Source organism: Pogona vitticeps, chromosome 2, assembly GCF_051106095.1.
Source record: "Pogona vitticeps strain Pit_001003342236 chromosome 2, PviZW2.1, whole genome shotgun sequence".
In the NCBI taxonomy this organism is placed as follows: Eukaryota; Metazoa; Chordata; class Lepidosauria; order Squamata; family Agamidae; genus Pogona; species Pogona vitticeps.
The window spans coordinates 166,828,074-166,845,440 of NC_135784.1; the positions used below are offsets into that span (position 1 = coordinate 166,828,074).

The 17,367-nt window shown below is 41.4% G+C and overlaps 1 protein-coding gene across 15 annotated transcripts in view; it reads right to left on the minus strand.

Moving 5' to 3' along the window:
• Positions 1-17,367, minus strand: part of SMUG1 (single-strand-selective monofunctional uracil-DNA glycosylase 1) — a 25,460-nt gene continuing 8,093 nt past the window's right edge. For 2 of the 15 annotated variants that reach the window (XM_072991113.2, XM_072991117.2), the window contains exons 2-6: positions 9,860-9,973; positions 8,871-8,993; positions 5,817-5,925; positions 4,277-4,542; positions 1-1,605 (exon numbers count right to left, since the gene is read on the minus strand). In XM_072991113.2, the coding sequence (XP_072847214.2) occupies positions 1,075-1,605; positions 4,277-4,507 (762 nt within the window). In that variant the 5' untranslated portion in view covers positions 4,508-4,542; positions 5,817-5,925; positions 8,871-8,993; positions 9,860-9,973 and the 3' untranslated portion in view covers positions 1-1,074. Of the gene's footprint in view, positions 1,606-4,276; positions 4,543-5,816; positions 5,926-7,163; positions 7,253-8,870; positions 8,994-9,859; positions 9,974-10,737; positions 10,763-12,444; positions 12,556-17,367 lie in introns of those variants that run through there. The other 13 variants (XM_020784599.3, XM_020784600.3, XM_072991115.2 and 10 more) reach the window with 12 other exon arrangements.

Consider the following 17,367-nt stretch of genomic DNA (forward strand, 5'->3'; position numbering starts at 1 on the left):
TAATGAGAAAGAACAAAATGTTTCTGTTTACTTCCAGTTCTTCACAGATAAAAAAACACAAATATGTATAAAAATGTTAACTTGTTACATCATTGAGCTTAATTGGTTAACTAGCTTCATTACTGACTAACTTGCTGCTTATATAGATGACAAGACCCTTCACTCCAACTCTCCACTTCTGACTCCGTGGCAAACATTGACAGAACCCTGACAGGTGTGTGTGTGTGTGTGTGTGTGTGTGTGTGTGTGTGTGTGTGTGTGTGTGTGTGTGTGTGTGTGTGTGTGTGTGTGTGTGTGTGTGTGTGTGTGTGTGTGTGTGTGTGTGTGTGTGTGTGTGTGTGTGTGTGTGTGTGTGTGTGTGTGTGTGTGTATAGAAGGTGGGAAAAAAGAATGTGAGGTAGAGAGGCTGTGACCAATATCAACCCAGTCCATAGAAGCCCCTCCCAGCTAAAATCTCCTTAAAGGCATCATATGCAGGTTGCAATATTCCAACACCTTCACACTTCCCCAACAAAAGAAAATAGTTTGCAAACACCCAGCTTGAACAGCCTTGCCCAGAACTCTGGTTTTGGCATCTACTGTGATTTGACTGTGGAGAATTCAGCAGGTTCTCCAGGCCTTCCACTAGGCAGCAGCTCCTGCAGAAGCTGCCAGGCATTGCCCCCAACGAGGTTTCACATCAAAACATGCTGAGATCGATTGCTTGAATTCATTAAATATGGTGCTCAGACCAAATCCTAAGAAAAACCCAGCCTTTGGGCTCCAGAGGAACTTGCAGAAACTGACTGTGAGCCAATCTCCAGAGTTCAAACAAAGAGTAGTGTGAAAAGCGGAGGTAGTGTCAACACATATGAATAGTTGGAAAAGTTCCTTTTTGAGACTGCTGCTCTTAAAATCTCAGTCAGCAGACGATGCTGACTGGAGCATTCTGGCAGCTGTAGTCCCACAAAAAAGGAATCTTTTCAAGCACCCTTGTATATTCTTAACCCAAGCTCTGAAGCTTCTCTCTTACTGGCCTATCACACCCAGGGACAGGCGAGGTCCAGCCGAGGCCCCCTCCTCCAGCATCTTGGATCAGTCTGTAATGAGAGGCATCACACCAAGTTCATCCATTTTTGCTCTGATGACAGCATCCCAGCATCCCTTGTTCGCCTGGGGATTGCGAGGCGACGGATGCATCACGCCTTCCACTCGCACTGGGTTGCCAGCAGCCGCCAGAGCCTTGCGGGCACGCCGCTCAGCAAAACGTCCCACACCGATGACCATTTTAACACCCAAGAGCTTCACAGCTTCACACAGAGAGTCGTCACAGACCTGCAGGAGCTGTTCACGCTGGGCCGCAGGCAAGTCAGCCGGGGTCAGGTTGCGCCCGCTTTCACTGACAAAGAGCAGAGGGCAGTGGTTGTGCACAAAACAGTGACGGAAGAACACCTCGGGCCTGGTGCTCACCGAGCGAAAGAATCCCCAGAAGCGGGCACCGCTCACTTCTGTCTGGGGGCACTCCAGGCCCCGGATGGGTCTCTTGGGGTGCTCACAGTCTGGCTGAGACACCTGCCCACGTACCTGGAGCCAGTCTCGGACAGGCGCCACAGCTCCAAACGGCACCTGCAGAAGAGGAATCATTGTTACACGGAAATCACAACCTGAGGGGAAACATTCAAGCTATTGGAGAGAGCACCAAAATGGGCTGGTGGTCGGGACTGGTGGATGTAGCCTGCAGGTTGCCCACCCCAGTATAGACCATATTGTGCCAGAAGGAAGTAAGTCAGTAGGAGAAATTCATTGCATTCAGATTGTAATGTGAGGCTGCTTAATTCACACTTTCCAAAACAGGATGCAGATTGTAACATGGTCCTCCTTTTTTTGATACTTCCACTTCTCCAAATGTTGTCCTATCGCTCCTCATATACAGTATATGTTTACACTCACACATACACGCTCACATATATATACATATACATATATATGTACATACAGACATATACTCCTCTGTGTGTTTGTGTGTATATAAATATAGAGAGATAATAAGAACTAAGCAGCACTTCAATCAAGGTTTTCCTGGGTGCATTTGAAGGATACAGTTAATCACTAAAATACATATATAAACATATAAGAATGATTAATTACCAGAAGTATTCAAGCAAAATGTTTCAATTTCTGCCTTCTTCAGTTGCTCTGGCAAATGTATGCTGAGGAACATACCACCAATGTAACTGAAGAAGGCAGAAGCCAAAACATTTCATTTAAATGCAGTGTGTGTTTGCCACTCTTGTAAGCTTGTAATATGCACAAACACACACACACACACACACACACACACACACACGTGTGCACGCATGTGCATGTAATGCAAAAAATTCAAAGTGTATACAAATGACATTGGGAAAACTGCATTCATAAGCATTCATAAAAATATTTTTAAAACTACATAAAAATCATTAACCCGGGAGAACTGCCTTTATTAGAAACTGTATATATTAAGCAAAAGTGTGAATAATAATTCATATATCAGGAGACTGGGGATCAATGCTGATATTTAAAAACAAAATCAAACTAACAGGGAACACAATGACTCAGACATTACATTGGAAAAAGAATAAACAAAAATGCATGTAGTCATCCATCCCTGAATAGATCAATGGTCTGATGTGGTAGAAGTCTGACTGCTAAACATTCAGTTAGAAATCACCAAGTTGCACAGAACTGCAATTCCTTGGAACTCACAGGAAGAAGGGACAGCTGTTAAACCAGCTTGTCTGTCATGTGGATAAACACAGTAAAAAGAAGCTGTTGCTTTACTGCAAGCCACAGCCTAATTCCTGTACTGTATTTACGGCACCTTCCATGAAAGAAAACTCTCTACAGACCGTTTGCAGATTAGTGCCTTCATACACATTGTAGGGCTGAGTCCTTCTGGCATCTAGAGGAAAATCAATCAATTTACACATGCACACCCACACATGCTTAAGCTACATCTTCGCCATATGTCAGCAGGCACTTTACTGCACTATCAGTTTCTGACTTCTTTCCTGCCCTGGCACCACATCAAAGTAGAAACCAAGTGATCTGTCTGGGTGTTGACTTAGTTAAGAAGGGAGAAGACCAGGAACACCAATTCCACCCACATGACACATTTGGGAAACTGGAGAGGCAACAAGAGGGATCCTTCAATCCAGAAATGCATATGATTTAGAACAGTGCCATTCACTAGTAACAGGAAACAGCGAAGCAGCTTTTCTCTTATTAGTTTTTTTTTTTAATTTTGTTTTCCTGCCATCACCCATAATCATTTCACTACTGTTGCATGACTTTTTAGGGGGAAGACAATGTGATCAGCACTGGAAGCCACATCAGACTGAAGAGCAGATTTCATTTTTAATTTTACCTCTACCGTATTTTCACTATATTTTACCTGGAAGAATGGCACAGCATTTAATTAATGCGGGTACTAACCTGCTGTCAGTGGATATGAAGTGTGGCATAAAGCAAGGTAGGGAAGCAGCGGCCCACCAAACATTATCAAACTGCAGCCTTTCCTGGCATCAGCCAGCAAGGTCCAAGGGCAGAAACAACTGGAATTATACCTCAACACGATCTAGAGAGTCACAAATTCCTTTGCTGTTCTGCTGCATCACATCTGCAACCAACTTATAACCAACCTAATAGGTCTTTCGGGGAAAGTGAGATGTTCTCATTACACAAACACCGTGAATTTCCATGGATGAGTAAGGATTCAAAACCCAGGCCTCCCGAGTCTGAATCCACTACTCTATCCACTACACCCTACTGGGCATGGTTCACTAGACCTGGACTCTTAGCAACGGTTCTCAGATTGATGGGTTCATTTTTTTCCTGAATTAAAATACTTGAAAGGCATCATACAGATGAGTACAAATGCAAACTCCTCCACTGCTGCTCCAGGGGGCAGATGCAAACCCAAAAGATGCCAGCATCTGGAGTGGGGCAGAGAGGATTTAGGGCCACACATTAGGAAGAACTTCCTGAAAGCACAATCTCAAATCAGATTACCTCAGAAAGCTTTCCTTCACTGGAATTTTCTAAAGAAAGCGACCAGGGATGCCCTTCAAAACTTTATGATCCCAAGATTTCATATTATGGCACTTGGAAAAGGTTGAAAGCCCCCCCCCCTTCTCTTCTTCCCTTACAAATACCCTACAGTGAAGGCCCTGGCCTTGGGAACAGTTTGTGAGGTCAAGCCCTGCTGTGGATTCAGTGCTGATTCCATTGAGTCCCCAACCCCAATTTGTCCACTTACCCCAGTCTGAGCCATGCCGAAAGGCCCAGGGTTCATGCCAAGAAACAGCACCTCTTTGGGTGCCTGGCAATATCGGCGCACATAGTCTTGGTGGGGCTCCCAGGCATAATCCAGAGGCCTGTAGACATACTGAACAGGCTTGGGGAAGGTGAGGTCTTTCAGGCGGACCATCTGCTCTCGCTCAATGTTGAGAAACTGTTCGGCCAAGCTGTTGCCTTCCAAGGAATTCATTGTGGCCTCCGAGAAGTTCGTTGCAGCTTCCCCACCTGACGAAAGAGAACAGCAGCAACCTCAGGCCTTGAGTCAAGGAACTGATGGAGCGCTTACGGGAGGTGGCCAGTTATGCCATCCCCCAATACATAAGTATAGATAAAGGCAGAGGCAACACACACACACACACACACACACACACACACACACACACAGAGAGAGAGAGAGAGAGAGAGAGAGAGAACCATTCTGAGTCAAGAAAAACTTGCAATCTAACAGAAAAAAACTGTTTCTCCAACAAAGATATTCATTCATGGCAACCAATACTGTTTCAGTACTATGTCGTGGTCTAAACCCCAATAGAAATGGATCCAGGCGATTAGTTTCTTCAAAGAGCACCTGCAACTGGTCAGCTGCCACCCTCTCCATCAACTTGCTCAGACAAAGAACATTTGAGATAGGTCTGTAATTATTCAAGTCACCTGTCACCAAATTAGTTTTAAGCATGAGCCTTATTAGTTTCTTTTAAACAGCACAAGGCCTTCCTGGAGAAGAAGCACTGATGACTTGAATGTCCCATTCAACTATCATATCCTTAGCAAATTTTAACAGCCAAGATGGGCAAGGACTTAAAATAAGATAGTAGCTTTGCACCGCGCAAGTGCCTTGTCTTTATCCTCAGACTTTACTTACTAACTTGAACTATTCCAATAAAACCAGCTTTTCAGAACAGGAACCTTTCCTTCTGATTAGACCCCAGTCTATCCTACATCCTTATTTTTTAAATGATCTATGTGACTGCTAACTTTTAAATCCTATACCTCAAACCAGTTCAGATTAAACTTCTGGATAGCTCAGCGGCTGAGGTCTCCAGCTGCGGAGCCAGCAGTTGGGAGTTCGATTTCCCACTGGGCCCCTTTGACAGAAGCTTAAGCCATCAGTTCCCTTCCAGCTTTGCTGTTCTAAGATGATGATGATGATTCTGCAGCTGCCCTATGTGAAACAACAGGGCTGTTCACTGCACGTGGGCTTTGAACATCTAGCCGTGTAGTTTTACACCACAAAAGAAGACCAAAATAGGGGCAACAATTTGCCTAGAACAGGTCAAGCTGAATAGTGGAGTGCCTGCTTTGCACACAGGCTATCCTAGGCTCAACTTTTGGCATCTCTTGTTTCAGCAAAGATCTCAGACTCTCTGCCTGAGTCTCTGGGAGGAGCTTCTGCCAGTCAGAGCAAACAACAAGAGTTTGGATGAAGAATGCAATCTAAACTGGTATAAGGCAATCTCCCTTGTCCCTCACAGGCAGCAGAGAGGGACAGTTCTTCTTACTTGGCTGTATCTTTTCCACACAAGCTGGAGAATATACCCGGCATCACATCATGGCACTTTGCTTCAAGGACGTCTTGTGCAATAAACCTCTGCCCACTGAAAAGTTCTGCTAAAATCAAGGAGAACAAGGTGATATTATTTCTAGAAAGTACCTGTTGCTATGGCATGTTTACTGCAAGAGACTACTCCGGTACCTCCCAACTCGAAGAAACAGTGGGTAGTAAATATGGCCTTGCAAGAATGAGTGGTAGTTCTTCTGCATTCCCTCCCACGTTGAAAAAAACCACAGGCTTTGTCCCAGCAGTGTCTGTCTGCCCTGAAGTTTTGCTATAACAGAAATGTATTCCAATTTGTGGAAACAACTGAAAGCCACACAAACCATCCAAGAAAGGATGTTGCCTTTGTATAGCAGAATTCTTGCAGTCAGTCCTCCTCACAAGGGATAGAAATGCACCAGGCAAGCCTTCCCTGAAATGTGGTGTCCCTGCAGGAAAAAGGGGTTTCGGGGGGGGGGGGATACCTGTATTGAATGTCTCTTTCTGCAGCAAACATTTAAAGAATTTTCAAGGGGAGAAAAGGTGGCAGCCCCATATTGGTTCACAGTTCTAAGGTGCCGACTGCGACTACCAAGGGGTCAAGCCCTATCTGTCTGTCTGTCTTCCATCCATCCAACCCTCTATCCATCCATCCATCCGTAATGATGCCCCCTGCAATAGGTGAATGTCACACCTTGATCCATGACGGCTCGTTCCACGTCAGCCTTATTTCTTACACCACTGAACGGATGAGCGATTTCTATCACAGCTCTGCTTACGAGTGAACCAGGCAAGGCCTCCAAATATATTCCTCCACGGGGAATGTTCTTTTTATTGCCGTTTTTATTACCATAATTAGTAAAGCATTCACTCAAGATACAAAACATTACTGTAAATAACCTATAAATGCTCTGAGCTGTGATTAAAGAAAGACAACTACTTCTGCTCACGTGCCGTCTCGGAGGGGAGGGAAAAAAATAAAACTCAAGAGCCACACTTCAGGAGAGAGAGGATATTAAAGCACGAAAAGGTTCGCTGGCAGGTGACGGCAGGGAGTGAGCATTAAGAGCAGGGGACGAAACCCTCTTTATTTATGCCTCTGCCACCCTGCCTGCAAACTAATTCCAAGTTGGCATCGAAAAGCCGCCAATTCCACCTGCAGCCGAAGGGGCACAAATCACTGGTAGCTATGGAGTCATACTTACTTCACCTTACACGGTGCTAAATTGTGGATTAGATTAGATTAGATTAATTGATTGATTCAAACAATGTATTACAGATGATCCCGAGTACAAGAGGCCACTGCAGTTACCTAGGGTTCTAGGAGAGGAACACCCATTTTTCTTCTCCAGTTCTAGAAGAAATTCCACCAACTGGCAGCCAAGCCCCTCGCATCGCCTTCTGCAAACAATCAGCAGATAAAACCACCATATAGCTCCAGTGCCAGTTGAAATACCTTAGGAATGCAACTGTCACTCAAGCAAAACTAACCGGGACACATTCTTGGACCTGGTTTGGCTCAAAGGGAGTTTGTCCTTTGGCCCGTCTCCTGTTATCTCCTTGGAAGGCCCACAGCTGGCCTCAACCACAAGCTTCTTCTACTCATAGAAAAGATTCCTAGGCAGATGGAACTTTTAGAGCAGGGCTTGCACTTCTAGAGGTTGCATTAATAAAGATGCCTGGGCCTAGTCTCACCATTCTCTGGTCTGACTAGACAAGCACTCAGGAAATAGATGGCAAAACTCCCAATCAAAGGCACAGGGCCCATCTCCTATCCTCTGAGACTCCGGCTGTTTGATACAGTACACACTCTGTATGTAGAAGGCTGCAAGTGGAACTCCTGGCATGTTCTTCTTAAAAGATCAGGTGGCAGCAAAGAAGAACAGAAGAACAGCCCGGCTGGATCACACCAGAGGACTGTCTAGGCCAGGATCCTGTTGGCCAACAAGTCACCCCAGTGGGAAGGCCACCAGCAAGACAAAAGTACAGCTATTACAGGAATGGTTTCCTCTACTTTAGACCCTGGAAAGAGCTGCTGCTTACTGGAGTGGGCAATTTTGAGGTAAATGGATGAAGAGGGATGATATTCATCCAACATACCCATCCAGTAAATGGATGGTATTCATCCAGCATATGGGAGCTTCACATCTTTCTGACCTTAGCATTAAGAGTTTTTTAAAAAATCTTTCTTTGCATCTTAGTATCTCTGCTGCTCCTTTCTTCCTCCTGAAAAAAGGAAATAACGTGGCAGCTTATCAACTGAAATTCATTTTGCAACACCTGCTTCTGGTCTTGCCTATGAAATTCAATTCCAAACAAAGCTAGCCAGACACACACTATTCACAGAAGCACAATATCCTGCCCCTTCCTTTCAGTGACCCTTGTGGCACTGCAACCCACATCAGGAGGAGCCTTGAACTTTACCTCAGGGCAGTTTTTCTGCTGCTGTCTGATCACAGGCAGAAAAAGCCATTCCCCTGTTTGGAACAACAGCTCAACCCAAACCAAGACAGATCTACTACATGGCACTGGAGCTACCCGAGATTAAGATTGGCTGCAGCATGGGGATCAGTGTTCCCGGGCTGGTGCCGCAGACGATACCACGGTGGGAAGGCAACATGTTCCCTGACCTAATCCTACCTTGCATGGCTGCTGTAGCAGCACAGAATTAGAACACATTTATATGGCTCTTATACAGCTGCAGAAATACGCAGATCCCCTACTCAGATGCCCTCTGATATCAAATGTGATCTTTACATTATAACCATACACCTGTGGAACTGGAAGGGACCCTATGGATCATAGAGCCCAGCCCTTGTCAAGAAGGCACAAGTAGGGAATCAAACTCCCAACCTCTGGCTCCACATCCACAGATCTCAACCACTGAGCTATCCAGCATGGTGTGGCAAAAGGCAACCCTGTATCAATACTATTCTCCCATGCAATGCAGAGGGCAACACTCCAGTCATACCCATCTGCCATATGGATTGTGTGGGTCAGTTGTGTCCTCAATACATACCTTAGTACGCTAGATAATTATCCAGATAAAGCCTGCGTACATCCATTGCAACAGCCTTGAGCTGTAGTGGTGGTTGTGGGTAAACTAAGAAGGAAGTGAGCCATGTACTCTGCCTTGAACTCCCTGGGAGAAAGATGGGATACAGTTTTAAAAAATAATAATGAATAACTGTATGTTTTACAGGGAGGAAATCTATAGGAAGGAGATGGAAAGAAACCTCAAATTACTTGCTGATGAAATTTAAAGGACAGGGAACCTCATTTAATCCAGCTTTCCCTCAGAGGGAAAGTGTGTGAAAATGGGGCCTCCCTCTCTTCGGTCTACTTCAAATCCTCTGAAAGAACTTCATCTCATAAAAGGCCATGGCTGCTGGGAAATTTAATTGCCTCGCCAACTGCACAGGGTGTAAATCTATGAAGTTCTGGATGTTAACAGCCTGAGAACTCCACGCTCCCAGAGCACAAATTAACAACATCCCATTCGCTGGCAGCCAGCGGAATCCCAGCATATCTGAGCTTTTTTAAAGGCAGCTGGAGAGGAAGGGGGGGAACAGGAAGGCATTTCCCTACAAAGGGTTGTGGAGTGGGGGGGGGGTTGTGTTTCCCCAGCAGGTGACAAGGACTATCCTGGTCTTGGGTTTCCACAGGATGACTTCATCCACCCTCCTTTACACATATCAGGGTAACATTCTCACACTTGGTCTGTAGAATGAGCAACTCTCTTCTAAAATATGGAGAGCGGGGGCAAAGGAGGGAACATGAGGGCGATTTTGCTTCCTTCCTTGCTTGTTTCTTTATTTAAATAGAATAAAACTGGTGTCAGCATGAGACACAGCGTGCCCTCCAAGTGCCACTAGGTGTAGCAAGCATAAATATGGGCTTCGGGTTGCCATCCTTTTTATTGACTGAGGCCAATGAAACTTCACCTATTGAGTTTCTGCTAGCCATGCGGTTATTACAAATCCAAGGCCTCCGTGCTATAAAACTTACCACGACTTGGAGTTATGTCTCTTCCCTTACACTGTACCGCCGGCAAACACCCACTTCATTCTTGCATAAGGCCTGGAAAGCATCCTAGCCAGCCCCCATGGAGATTTTTAGTGTCTGTGAATTACAAAATAAAATAAAAACAACAAGAAGAAATACTTAGATTTACACTACTCAGGGAGGTGCCACTGACAGCTGGTAGCCTTCATGGGTCCCTCTCCGGCTCTGGCTTCCCCAGCCTTTGAGTTTATAACTCAATAAATGCACACAGATGTGTGATATCGATAACTGAATGCTGCACACAAGCTACAAAGCACAGAGGCAGCCCTCTCTCTCTCTCTCCCTCCAAGACATGCAATCAGTTTGAGCTCTGCCTGCAATCAGATATTCTTGCTGATTGACAGTGAGGTAGGATGCTGAATTTATCACAGTGCCTCATCCAACCTGTTCCCTCTTCCGGTGGCTGGTGGAACGGACCAGGCTGACAACGAGAAATGCTTGACAAGGTGCCTTGGTGTGGTGGGTGGACTGGCTTTGTTTTTTCCTCCTCTGAAGAGGGCACCCCCTTAGCAGGGATGCAGATTGCAAGACCTTAGCTCTGGGGAAAGAAGGAAAGGAAGAACCACCGATGAAACTGCAGTGCTTTGTCTCCTTATTCTAAAAACCACCAGAGTTGGAAAGAAGAAAGGCTGAAAGGAAGGGGGGGGGGAGAAGGGTTAAACGGCAAAGCCTTCCCAATGCTTGCTTTACCAAAGCTGCAAGGGTAAAACTAGCAATGTAAGGCCCTTTGTTATCTATTTCCCTAGGGCACGCAAGGAAGAGGAGATGGTGAAGGCAAGGGTTCTGGAACAGGTGAAGAAAAAATCAAAGGTTTCACCCACCTGACTCTCTTCAACCAGGTAACAATGATAAAGACTGAAAAAAGTGAAGACCTCTCTCTCTCTCTCTCTCTCTCCCCCCCCCCCCTTCCTGGATAGGGAATTCTAGGAGTTGTAGTTCCCTGAAATGTCGTTCCAAGCACTGCACAAAAATATAAACACTCAGGCCAGAATCCTAGACAAACAAATTAGGGAAGAATCTTCTCCCACATAAGTTGGGCAGGGACAAGTGACCATTTAAAGCAGTGGCTCCCAACTTTGGGTAACCCAAGTGTTCTTGGCCTGAAATTCCCAGAAACCCCAGGCAGCAATTCTTATCTGACTGGCAGCAGATAACACATGTTAATCGCAGCACAGGGCATGGTCCAAAGCCAAACATGAAAGGGCCTGAAAATCTGCATGCAATTTTGGCTTAAATACAATGACTTTTTTTCTTCTGACTAAGCAGTAAGGTTAGTCAGAAGCACTGAAATTAAGGAGTTCTGAAATTCCCCAATGAGGCTTTTTGCCGACAGGCCTCACAATGACTAACTTGCCAACACTTGTTTTTTTTTTTTTTCATTCCATTGCTCCCTTACACAACTGAAAGTAACTGCATCAGTTTGCATATGACAAAACATGAGAAGATATGTCAAAGGGTTTAGCGATACAGTCAGAATAGCTAAATCTCCAGATTCCACCACATCAGTCAGTCACTTGCCACAGTCACCGTGGCCGCCTCAGAGCCGGTAGGCAACTTTCCAGAAGTATGCTGTTTGAAAGTCCAACCATGCCTGTCCTTCCTTCCTTTTCTGTCTGGCTGAGCATCATTTTCTGACACTCAACCTGCACTGGCTTGTTTGGGCATAGCTTGGGACTCTGCAAGTCTGGAGTTAGAGATTCGGCAGGCCCACCCAAGATAATTTGGTGTCTCAGACAAGAGACAAAAGGTGACACTCTCCCACTCAAACCTCATGCGCATGCTAATTTATTTATTTCTTTATTTTTATTTTTATTGGACTCCTACCCTGCCCGTCTCGACCAAACATCTACTCTGGGCGGCATTACAAATTTAAAAACAGTTAAATTTGCTACTAAAACAGACAACTGAATGTGTGTTGGCTTCAACACAAAGGACTGGATAACATCCCATACCACAGTCAGAGACAGGAAATTCTTGAGTTTTCAGCTATAGCTCCAAGACTCCCAAAGCCAGTGCCATGTTAGCTATGAGCTCTGGGAGTTATAGTACTTCAAAAAAAAGGAAGAAAGGAGAACCAGACATGCACGCACACAAATGTCTCCAAGGATGTGGGTTTTCCAAAAGAATTTGAACTGGAAAGTTTTCCAATGCCCTGAGGGGGGGCAATAATCTGATACAACATGTTTAAGCATTTAAGATGTTTATTTAATATTTTACGTGTTTATTTGACTTATAATCATTAAGTGAAATTGTAAAGTGTTCCATCGGCCCACAAAGATGGAAACCAAAATATCTCACAGAGTGGTTCGGCTTGAACTAGAACAAAGGAGACCTGGGTTCAACTCAAACACTACCCTGGTACCCCGTTCATTGTTACTAATAAATTCTGAAAGAAAACTTGCGCAGTTCAAAAAATAAATAAATTCAAATCATGCAACATTGTAGCATGACAGCTGATACAAAATGTGGCTGAAAACAATTACGTCATTCATGTTGCAATTGAATCACTGGGCCCTGATTGTGCCTACTTGTTTCTCCTTCCCCTTGGCAACATTATTCCCACTGCTGCTGTCCACCAGAGTTTCAGAGATGAAGGAAATCTTTGTCCTAGAATATGAGATGCCCTTTCCTGACAGGTTCTGTGAAGACGTAAATGTTATGATTAGGACAACACTGCCAAGAAAATGTCTAAGATGACATTGTTAATGGGAACATATTGGCTGAGTATGGTGAGAATATTACTTCAAATCATCTGGAGAAAGCTATGGAGGAAGTATGTAGGAAGAGTTCCTACTCCAGTCCTCTGAAGATGCCGGCCACAGAGACTGGCAAAACGTCAGGAAGAACAACCTTCAGAACACGGCCAAAGAGCCTGAAAAACCATGCTTTCTGTGTCCTTACATACATTAAGCCACACCCTGGACGAGATATTATTGGGCTGCAACTTCCATTTCACCTCAGCACTGTCTACCCTGGCCAGGGATGTTGGGACCTCTTCAACATCTGGAGGGCCATAAGTCCTACCCCACTCCCTCTCTGTTATTTCTCCTGGGATTTTTGATGCATGTATCCGAATGCATTTTTCTTTTACAGATCATTTTCTCATTTTCTCAATAGTTTTATTTTAATATTTCACGGAGAAAGAATAACAGCTGAAAAGCTGTCCCGATACGGTCTAAAACTCCTTTGTTTTTGCTGCAGGGTGGATTTGATTGAATTCAAATTGTCATGAATTAAATCGTTGCAAAAATGCTTAAAAATCAATGATTTTTTAAAGAAGTTAAAATCCAATTCAAAATTTAAAGATCTGGTTTTCATTTTTTAAAAAAATTAAAAGTCCTTGATTTTTATACACCCTGCAGTGATTTAAATTGTTTAAATTTGATTTAAATCAACTCTACCCTGTTTGGCTAGCCCTCTTCTCATGGATTCCCCCCCCCCCCGCTCCATGTAGCCTTCTAAATGCCATGGAATGCTACTCTAAGCGCAGACCGCTTGTGCACACAAAAAGGCAAAGATGTGTTGCACTGACCTATGCAAGAGATTTTTTAAAAATTTTAAGCCCAGGTGATCAACCCTAAGCACCACAAAGAGTTTGACAGTCTCCAGGAGATAAGTGATCGTGGCAATCTGCAACAGATGATCTATTTCATCAGGACACAAAATGACCACCACATGTTGAGGAAAAATATAACAGAATTGCTGAAAAATACAACAGATGGGCATTGCTCAAACCAATTTGGGGACACTTGGGGGACAGCCAAACTCATTATTGCTGCTTTCACTCTGTAACAGAGCCGAGCTTGTTTCGCTCGCAGCTAGACAAGCAACAAACATCTACCAGACCTCACAAAGTGTTAACTTAGAACACCGGTAGGGCAGGAAGAGGAGGAAGGTGACGTCAAGCAAAGGAATAGAAGGTTGAACCAGAAACAACTTGATTTTTGAAGGACTAGAAGATGGATCGACAGATGTTTTTCCCCCTTTCAAATCTTTAATTTTTCTTATTGTTACTTTTCTCTCCTTTCGTCATTCATCTGTATTGATTCTTTCTTTCTCTTTCCTTTCTTCTTGTTTTTTTCATATATAGTTTGCATCTATAATTATACTAATTATATTAATATTAGATAGTAGCAATAACAAAACTAAAAATTATTAATAATTTGATCTTAATGGTTTTTTTTTACTTATAATTATAGGGAGAGAGGGGCTTCAATCTTATCAAATATTAAGGAGAAAGGCAAACATTAAATTAAAAGAGCAGAGGCAAGGTTCTGGTCGTAGTTCCTCCGGAGGGTGGTGGCGTCCCGCCCACCCCACCTTGTGCCCTCGCTAGTAGTTATTGCGGGGGAATATGGAGGGGTGAGAAAAAAGATATTTGTTCACAGGATTGTTAGGATTCAAGTATTGTATGTTGTTATGTTAATTTTAAATTTTAGTTTATTTCTGTTAGCTTGTGGGGGGAGGGATTGCACACAGGGCTGATTATGAGGAGAAATCTTGAACTTAAATGGGTAAAAGAATGAGGCTTGCTACTTTAAATGTGAAAGGCCTGGGATCAACAGTGAAAAGAAGAATAGAAGCATTACTGAAGAAAAAATAATGTGGACATGGTCTTTCTGCAAAAAGACCCATGAATCAGAAAATGGAATCAATGAATTAAAGATGAATAATATAGACATTTATGACAAAAACTTTGGGACCTCTAAATCTAGAGGTGTGGCAATTGTAATTTTTAAAAATTGTGAATTTATAGTGAAATAGGTAGTTAAAGATTGCAATGATAGATTTATAATAATACGAGGTAAAATGGGTTTGGAAAAATATTGTTGTTGTTTAGTCATTTAGTCGTGTCCGACTCTTCGTGACCCCATGGACCAGAGCACACCAGGCCCTCCTGTCTGGAAAGAGGAAGAATACATCTGGTACCGAGTTACCAGATGGGCGGGATACAAATCAAATAAATAAATAAATAAAATAAATTGATTAACGTCTACGCACCTAATAATAAACAGGGAGATTGTTATGATGCAGTTATTAAAGAAATGGAGAAGATAAAGAAAGGTTATGTTATTATGGTAGGATATTTTAATATGGTTATGGATAAGATAAAGGATAAAACTTTTTATGATCGGAATCATATTCATCAAAGAAATACAAAATTGAGCAAGAAGGCTGGAAGTAATCAATTGAAGGATATTTGGAATGAGAGGTGATGAAAGAAGATATACTTATTTTTCAGCTGTACATAATAGTTATTCTAGAATAGATTTTATATTCACATCTCAAGATTTAATTTCTAAGATAGTTAATACTGAAATTAACTCCATAAAAATAACAGATCATACTTTGATGTCAATAGAGATTGAAATTTAAAAAGATTATAAAGATTCCAAAAGGCGGAGAATGGATAATAATATTTTCCAGTACCCAGAAGTAATAGAAAAGATAAAGAAAGAATGGTTAGAATTATGGACATAAAGAAGGTGGTACGAAATTAGGCCTGTTATGGGACACAAAGCAATTTCAAGAGGAATAACAATAAGGGAGTTATATACATTGAAAAAAAATTAAGGAGAAAGATGTGAAAAAAATGGAAGAAATTTGGAAAGTAAGGTTTTTTTAGAAAGAGATAGAAGGATATTGGAAGAAATTAGGGCTAAGAGAAAGGAACTAGAAAACTTAGAAACAGAAAGTCCAGAGGGATTTGATGTATATAAAGAGGCATATTTTTTAATTTAGCAACAAAAATTCAAAATTATTAGCTAGAGTGTGTAAAAACAGAAGATTAAAAACACAAATGGTGTAATTAAAGATAGAACAGGTAAGAACTATAAAATAATGAAAGATAAATTGAAGATTTTTCATGAATTTTATCAGATATTATGTAAAGGAAATAACCTATTGAAAGAGAATATAGAAAATTATATAAATGAGAATTTAAAAATTAAGTTTTTGGAAGCTATTAAAAATATTAGAAGAAGAGATTAAAGAAGAAATTGCAGAAGGTATTAATAAACTGAGAACTGGTAAAACACCAGGCCCTGATGGATTGGGTCCAGAATATTACAAACATTTTAGTTCTATTTTAATGCCTAAATTAAAAAATGTTTTATAATAAAATATTGGAAGGAGAGACAATGCCATCTCCTTGGAAACATTCATTAACTATTCTTATTCCAAAACCCAACAAGGATCTAACAGATCCAGGATTGTACAGGCCTATATCTCTAATAAACCAAGATGCCAAGATTTTTACTGCTATATTTGCAAACAGTTTAAACAGATTTATAGCAAATTATATTAAAGAGGACCAATGTGGTTTTATAAGGGGAAGACAAATAGATAATTTAACTAGACGAGTTCTGAATATTATATATGAGATAGAAAAGGAAAAAACAAAGGCAACTGTTTTATTATTAGATATATTTAAGGCCTTTGATTGTGTTGAATGGCCAACACTAAAACTCCTTATAAAGGGTTGGGGATTTGGTAAAAGATAATACATCAGACGTAATAGTTAATGATGGTTTAACAGAGCTGGTTTTTCTAGGCAGAGGTACAAGACAAGGTTCTCCACTTTCACCAATATTGTTTTGTATGGTTATAGAAGTGTTAGCTAATGCAATAAAAAATGATGAATTAATTAAAGGATTGGGGGGAAATAACACAATTAAGATTAATTTATTTGCTGATGACTTAATATTGACTATTAAAAACTCATTAGAAAGTATGGAGAATATTAAAAAATCATTTAGAAAAATTTGGGGAAATAACAGGATTAACTATTAATTGGCAAAAGACACAAATAATGATGTTTAATCATTAAACATGAACAAGAAATGTTTATAAATAAATATAGTTTTATAATGTGTAATTATATTAAATATTTAGGTATAAATATAGTTTAAGTGACTCAAAAACTTAAAGGAACAAAATTTTAATAAACTAAAAAGTGATATTAAAGATAAATTGCAGGGGTAGTCTAAACTGAAACTATTGTGGTTTGGGAGAATCATTATGATCAAAATGAAAATATTACCAAAAATTACATTTTTATTTAGGATGCTCCCAATACAATTAGAAGATTTTAAATATTGGCAGGAATTAATGGATTGTGTAATCAAGGTAAAAAAATCTAGAATAAATAACTTATATTAGTATAAGTCTCAAAAAGGTGGTTTAGGTATTCCTAATATAAAAAATTATTTTACAGCTAATCAGTTAAGATTTGTTGGCGATATAATATATAACAAAGGAAAATTAATTTGGTGGGATACGGAATCCTCAGAAATGGGAATGTTGAAAAATATTTGTTTAATGTAGTAAAAAGAAATACAATAAATCAGGTGAATAATCCATTTTTAAAAAATCTGTTAAATATATGGAATAGATATAGAGAGAAGTTATGTCCCTTTACATCACCATTAAAATTAATTACTGAAATAGAA